Source organism: Podarcis filfolensis, assembly GCF_964270895.1.
Source record: "Podarcis filfolensis genome assembly, chromosome: 9".
In the NCBI taxonomy this organism is placed as follows: domain Eukaryota; kingdom Metazoa; phylum Chordata; class Lepidosauria; order Squamata; family Lacertidae; genus Podarcis; species Podarcis filfolensis.
This window is the reverse complement of record NC_139610.1, coordinates 55,526,767-55,534,109: the sequence shown is the minus strand read 5'-3', so window position 1 is coordinate 55,534,109 and position 7,343 is coordinate 55,526,767. Positions and strand designations below refer to the sequence as shown.

Genomic DNA, 7,343 nt, shown 5'->3' with positions numbered 1-7,343 from the left:
GGCTTATTTCTGAGTACTTGGGGTGGGGCTATAAAGTTTAGGAAAAGTTCACAAAACAAGCTGCTTTTCAAAAGATTGCAAACTTGTTGAAAGCAGACCTGGCCTCAGCCCAGCAAAAATGTTCAGCTGCAACTAAGGCATGAAGGAATCCTGAAGTCTCAAACCTCGCAACACTTTTGTGGGAATGTAAGGAAAACTAGAGGATAGGAAGAAGTGCTTATGTCTTCACATTTTACTGCCAAATCCCCTTCCATTGCGTCCTAAGCAGCTTTCTCTTAACCAGGGTGAGGGTATTTGCAGGCAAAAATCTGCTGGTGCAGGAAGGGTTAAGCACCTCTTTCCTTACCTCCAACATTCCCATTATTTTAGCAAATATGGGTTTGGAAACATGCATTTGCCAAGACAACCATGTAGTTCATTGCTAAGGCCACAATGCCTACGCACACTTACTTAGGAATAAGCTCCACTGAACATAGTGGGATATACTTCAAAGTTAACATGCATAGGATTAGATTCCCTATCAGTTTAATGCAATGGGACTTCAATCATTACCAAAGTTTTCCCACTAATCTGAATGGGACATTCAGCCCTCTCTTCCCTAGGTTTACTCTAAAGTAAGTCCCATGGTTTTCAATGTTGCGTACTCCTGAGTAAATGTGCTTAGGACTGCACCCTTTCCAAAGACATAACTAAACTAACTGAATGGGGGGGCACATTGTCTACGGAGAAGTAACACAGAATTGCAAAGATTACATTTACTGCCACCAGGAAGAGAAAAATAAATTATTTTTGGTTATGGTTTAGTGTTCAAATCCAGCATTTACCGTTTATTGTAAAAATCACAATATACATTCTTTGAAATGTTCTATGAAATAAACAGGAGTGCATTCGCAACCAAAAATAACAGGCAAATCTATATACAACCGATTTCTACCATCTGAAGCGTAATCCACAGAGTGTGTTGCATTGATGTGACATCCATTTATCATATATGCACAATAAGCAGCAATGGGAAATGAAGGAATGACAAATGCAATCTATGCATGTTTATGCAGAGGTAAGGTCCACTGCGTTCAATGAGGCTTACTCTCAGGAAAGTGTGCACGGGATTGCAGCCTGAGTTATTAAACTTTCCAAAAGGATAGTTCAATCTTGCAAAGGGCAAAGTAAAAAAAAAAAAAAAGATCATCATGTGTTAGTTGGTTGTTTTTTTTAAATGAGAACTTTTAACTTAGTGGTAACATTTAATGCCAGTGAAATGTATCCATTTATAGAACTCCTGTTGGTCACAGTTGCGAGTCTCACCAAGTTCCTAATTTGGGTGACTTCACATCAAGACTGGGGAACCTGTGGCCTTGCAAGGTGTTGTTGAGCAACAGGTCTCCCATCTTACCTGGCCATTGACCCTGCCCAGGCCACAGGTTCCTTATCCCTGCTTTACATCTCTCAGCCTATAAAGAACTTTTGGTACCATTTCAGCTCTCCCCAGCCACACACAGTCTCTTCCGATATGTTCATCTAACCAGCAACACTATAATTTTAATAATGACAGGGGTTTAAATATGATTACAAGTCTTTCCTCTTGTTTTCCTCCATCTAAAAATAATACCATTAGTCATTTTACACATTTTTTTTCCTTCCCACACCCCTTTCTGCTAGACTAAATACATGAACTGCAATTTCCACAACATCCCCTCTTGGCTGTTGTTTTTGTGTTGTCTACCAAACTGGGAAACTTGTCTTTTACAGCTTTGTGATACATTGTCAATTCTGAGGACAAGATTCTTTTTAAAAATAAATGTATATACATTTCAATCACACATAATAACTTCAGTCATAGATGTACTTTTATCAAATTGTAAAACATACCGCAAAAGGGTTAAATTTTTTTGGTAAGGATGCATTGCAAAAAAAGTATGTTATTCTTAGCCCAATTCACCAGCTGCTTTACCTTTACCACCAAACGTTTCCTTGCATCTGATTAACACCAAGTCACCCCTAAAGAGTCATCCTAAAAAATCAGCTAGCTATTAATTTGTTCCGAACTGATGACAATGGTAAAATTGGGGGTCAACCTAAAAAAAAAAAAGTTTTTTTTGCCCTAACCTCCAAATGAAACAAAACCCACACAGCACACACACACACAATAGGGTGGGGGTCCCTCCAAATGGCCACAATTTAAAACTTAAAAATAAATGCTTCATGTGCATTAAAAAATATTTCAGGTTTTCAAAAGATTCACCCTTCACCATTGGTTTCACATAAGTAAAAAATAGTTTACATGTCACCAGACAGAACTCTTTATAGCAACAGAAAAAATATACAGGATTTGTTCAGATCAATTTATAGTGTAATAAGCTCAACTTGTGTAGAAGTGTTTCTCTTTTTTTTAATCTTCATATAATGATTTTTTAATATATAAAAAAATCCTTTTCTCTGATGTTAAATGATTATGTCAGACTTTTCTCTTTTCATTTCCACATAACAAAAGTTAGGGGGCTTCCTGATTCCACCCGCCACCACCCTTATTTTATTTTATTTTCCCTTTTCCATAGGACCAAAAGAAAAGAAAAATCAACGAAAAGCGGGACAAAATCCCTCAAAGTCCCCTGCCATAGATTTATTCCAGGGGACCTGCCACCCTATTTTTGACAAGCTGGGTTCCTGGGCGATCCAAAAACCAGTGGCTGGGGGAGGCTAGGGGGCTGGCTTGCGCCTGTGTTGTGTGTGTGGAGAGGCCCAAGCAGGGCCGAGGGAGAGAAGGCAGGGGGGTCTCTCTCTCTCCCCCCACCTCCTCACAACCTGAAGGAGGCTTCAGAGAAGGGATGCTGCATCTTGAAACTAGACAAGAAGCACTGGAGCGGCGGGGGAAGGGGGTTCACGAGGGACGGCGGCAGGCTGGGAAGAAAGAAATCATCGCCTCTGACCTCTAGCGAAGTGCCAGGTTTTTTCTTTAGCTCTTCACATTTCCTAAATTTGCAGATCTGGTGTCCCGTTTTGCGGTTCCTGCAACTGCTGCACACGCCACAGTTGATGAGCCTCTTGCAGGGCACGCACACCCCGCACCTTTTCCTCTTCTTCTTGGCAGGGTTGCCTGCCCCTCCTCCGCCTCCACCTCCTCCCCCGCCTCCTCCTCCTCCTCCGCCCCCGCCTCCCCCTCCGCCTCCTCCTCCTCCGGCGGCTCCCAGGGAGGAGGAGGACGACGAGGAGGAGGAATGGCTCTGCGGGCAGTCTGCCAGATTGGCAATTTGAAACGCGCTGTCTGTGACGGCTGCGGAGGCTGCGGCGGGGGAGTGCAGGGCTGTCATGACGATGACCCCGGGAGGTAATGAGATGCCCCCTAAAGCCGGGATAGCGGAAAAAGTCCCCACGCGCTCGGGGAGATTCATTATCTCCGCTTCGGCGGCGCCGCATTTGAGCTTGTTCATGCATTCGCCCGCCAAAGGTCTGCAGTGCTCGGGCGCCAAGGTGGAGAGGAAGTTGTTATTGGCCATTTGCAACGAGGCCTGCTCGGCCGGCGCGCAGCCCGGCTTGCCTAGGCGCTGCTGGGAGTCGCCGCGATGGTGCAGGCCGCTGGCCCCGGCCCCGCCGCCACCGCCGCCGCTCCGGCCGGCGGCGTGCAGCGACGACGACGACACCGACGACACCGACGACGAGACCACGGCGGCTGCAGCGGCGGCGGCGGCCGCCGCGGAGGAGGCGGCTGCGGCGGCTTTGCGGGCCGCCACTCCGCCGGCCACGGCCGCCGCCGGGTTGGCGGGGCCTCCGACGCCCGCGCCGCCGCCGCCCGCGCCGCTGCCCCACAGCATGGCGGTGGCGGCGGCGGCCGTGGCCGTGTCGCAGTTCCAGGGCGACATGCCGATGCGCGCGGCGGCGGCGGCGGCGGCGCTGGGGAAGATGGGGGTGGTGATGCGCGCGATCTTGGCCGCCTGCGGGAAGGCGCCGCCGTTGGTCTTGTAGAAGGTGGCGAAGGAGCGGTACCTCTCCATCTCCGAGTTGTAATCCACAAGGCTGTTGAGGGCGCCGTCGGGCAGGTGGTTCTCCTTGGGCAGGCCCGGCGCCTCGGCGGTGGGCCCCGTCTCCACGCACACGTTGGTGTTCATGGTGCCCAGGGGGTGGGGGTGGTGGGGGTGAGGGTGGGGGTGCGGGTGGGCCTGGGGCAACAGGGTGGGCGGGAAGGAGGAGGACGAGGAGGAGGAGGAGGGGGGAGGGGGCGAGGAGAGGAAGGGGGGGCCGGGGAGGGCCAGGGGAGGGAAGGGCAGGGCGGGGAGGAGGGCCACGGGAGCCGTCGGGGGGGCCGGGCCGGGTGCTGGGTAGCCCGGGGGGTCAGGGGGAGGGAAGGGGGGGAAGCGCTGCCCTCTAATCCTCTTGGGGGGGCATCTCGGCACACGGCGAAGTCTTCTCAGGCAGCCTCTTCCTTTGCATCGTCGTCGTCGTCGTCGTCCTCCCCGGGAACCGTCGCAACTGAAAGAAAGAAAGTCATTTCGGGGAAAAAGTCTACGCAGAAGGAGGGAAAGAGGATCCGCGCGCGAGAGAGAGGACTGTCTGTGCGTGCGAGGGTTTTTTGTTTTGTTGTGTTCAAAAGACACCACACAACACACGCTGCGGGGAGAGACGGGGCCCGTCAGTCACCCCAGCTCGTTTGCATAACAATCAATAAAGACATGATCCCAGCCCAGCAGCCGACGGTGCCTCCTCCGCTCTCCGGCCACCTTCCCTTCACCACCTCCTCCTCCTCCTCCTCCACCACCCCCCTCCGCCGCCCCCTCCAATCCCACCCCGCGGTAAATGCTTTAATAGCTAGGGAGAGGGAGGGAGGGGAGGGCGGGCTGACAAATGCCAGGGGAGAAGGGGCAACCGGAGTGCTAAACACATGCAAATGAGGGGTGGGAAAGGGCTCCCAATCCTCTCACCAGAGGGCATCGGAGCTTTAGGAAATGTGTGAACGAGCCGGGTTGCCAGGGCAAGACGGGGCTGGAGAGCAGCGGGCTCGGGAGGAGAAAACCAGGCGGGGGGGGGGATGAGCAAAAGGAGCGCGGGGAGGAGAAGAAGAAAGTCTGTTCAGGCGTTAAAAAGTAGGAGGAAGCACAATGCCGCCAAGAGTCGACCTTCCTCCGTCGGAATATCGAGATTTTGTTTTGTTTTCACCTAGTTGGTTCTTTAAAGGATTAGCAGCGACCGCTTTCTGAATCTGGGGGGCGGTGGGGGTCATCAGTTTGAATCACAGCTGGCTCTTTTGCAGGGTCCCTAGATCAGGTCTCTTTGGTAGAGGGGGAGCCAAGGTCCTTGCCCAGCCCCCCAAATTAAGTAAATAATAAAGGGACTGAGTTGAGGTGGGGGATATATATTTATACACACATATGCAAGGCAATTTCACAGGTTTGGGTATGAGATCCTGCAGCTGCAAGGGGACTGGATTTCCACGCAGTCACTTAACATGCTACACAACCTTCAAGCCAGGGACGCTATGTAAAAAAAATCTAGATATCAAGGAGGCACGCACCACCTTCCCAATGCACTTTATCAGTCTTATTAAAAAAAGATTTGCAAGGTATACCCCTTGCTCTGAGTTACCTACTCTGGGGTTTTGTTTTTATTTCACATAGGCCAGCCAATATCAGAGAGGGCGTATTAGTTTGTAACACGGGGAGAAGTACACTCTTCCAACCTTTAGGAAGTAAAACAAACCAAAAACCAAACTGGACACAATATATATCTTTGTCATCCAGAATGTGGTTCCACCTCCCACCAAAAAATGTTTTTACTTGCAACATTCCCCTGTTTTTTTCACTTGTAAACAGAATATTAGGTCCCCCAGAGACACTAAGAAAGGACCCCAGTTCAGTTTTATGCCTGATTCCTACAGTTGAAAAATAGTTATCAATTATACTAATTACAGTCATAATTAGACTAATGAACCATTTCTAGCCCATCCTACTAGCTTGGGGGGGACTTCGTCATTTAACTGCTGGGATAGACTGAAAAGCAGGGTTTTAGGTAAACTAATCCAGATTATGAGAGCAAATCTAGAAAGAAAGAAAAGTCACATCAGCCTTGTCTGGCAGATAGGGACCAACATGCATCTTTTAATCAGGGAAAGACCCTAATCACACTAGAGCCACCTCTGCATTTTTACATCAGGGGGAAAAACTGAAACCACTGTTCCTTGTAAGGATTTGGTTGCAACAAGGAGGTCTTCTCCCTATTCTGAAAACACGCACAAAAACAACCTAATCACAGAAAAATTCAGTGTATGAAATAAGGCTACTTTTTAAAAAGGAAAAGAAAGTATAACTTCATTTCCATTAACAGCAACTACTTAATACAAGTAGTTTTCCTGGTTCTGCATAGGCAATGCACTCACATTGGAAAAGATAGTGATAATGTTTGAGTAATAATAATATCACATAGGCTCTCAACAGAACACACGTCTATGCCCCATTTTCGTTGCATTTTAAATGTTTTTCCCCCCTCCAGGAAACCCCTGCTGCAATTTCAGCCTCTTCTCTCTTACCGCCACCACCAAATCCCCTTTCAAGGTTTACTGCTACCAGAAACGAGAAAATTATGGTGCCCACCAACCAGGTCATTATTGTTTAATCGATGCATCTCTGGAGCGCGAAAGAGGTGTCTAAGACGCAGCTATTGATTTTTCTTTTTTAAATTAAAACTATCGTGCGATTATTTTATTTTATAAAAAAAACCAACCCGGATAATTAAAAGCAGCTAAAGAGACTGCGATCTACTCGTTGCTTAAGCCAATGTGACTGTACATGTTCAATATTGCATATCTGCTCTTGCTAGAGACAGAGAGATCAAAGGTCATATTTAACATTCAGGAGGAGGGGCTGGTGCAGATTAATTAATAAATTAATACAGCAGCGCCTTTTATTGCCCAAGCCTAGCATTCATCTACTTTAACAACCCCAGCGGACCACAAGAAGGGGGCGGGGAGAGAGAGGAGAGGAGAGATAACAGGAAGGGGGAAGGGAGAAAAAAGAAAGAAAAGAGAAAGAAAAGGAGGGGAGGAAGGAGAGAGATCCAAAAACAATCACTTACCAGTCTCTGTATTTTTGGGGGGGACACTTGGATTTTGCAGACGCTTAACCCGCCTGTCTGTCTTTAATTAGTTGCACATCACTCCCTAACACAAAGAAGAAGGGGGTGGAAAAAAAGAAGAAAAAAGAAAAAAAAGGAAGAATATCCCGATGTGTCTTTGGCAGCTCCTCAATTACAACTTTGATACTTGTAAACAAACTGTAAAAGGGCGGTGATGAGGGAGGGGGGTCGGTGGGAAAGGAATAAAGACGCCGATCCACTAAGCAAATACCTGTAAGTGGCTT

General features: G+C 48.3%; 1 protein-coding gene across 1 annotated transcript; it reads right to left on the bottom strand.

The window, feature by feature from the left end:
* Positions 1-799: 799 nt before the first annotated feature.
* On the bottom strand, positions 800-4,128 carry CXXC4 (CXXC finger protein 4). Its single transcript, XM_083571933.1, has one exon. The coding sequence runs from the start codon at positions 4,101-4,103 to the stop codon at positions 2,796-2,798; it is 1,308 nt and encodes a 435-aa protein (XP_083428059.1). The 5' UTR covers positions 4,104-4,128; the 3' UTR covers positions 800-2,795.
* Positions 4,129-7,343: the final 3,215 nt, after the last annotated feature.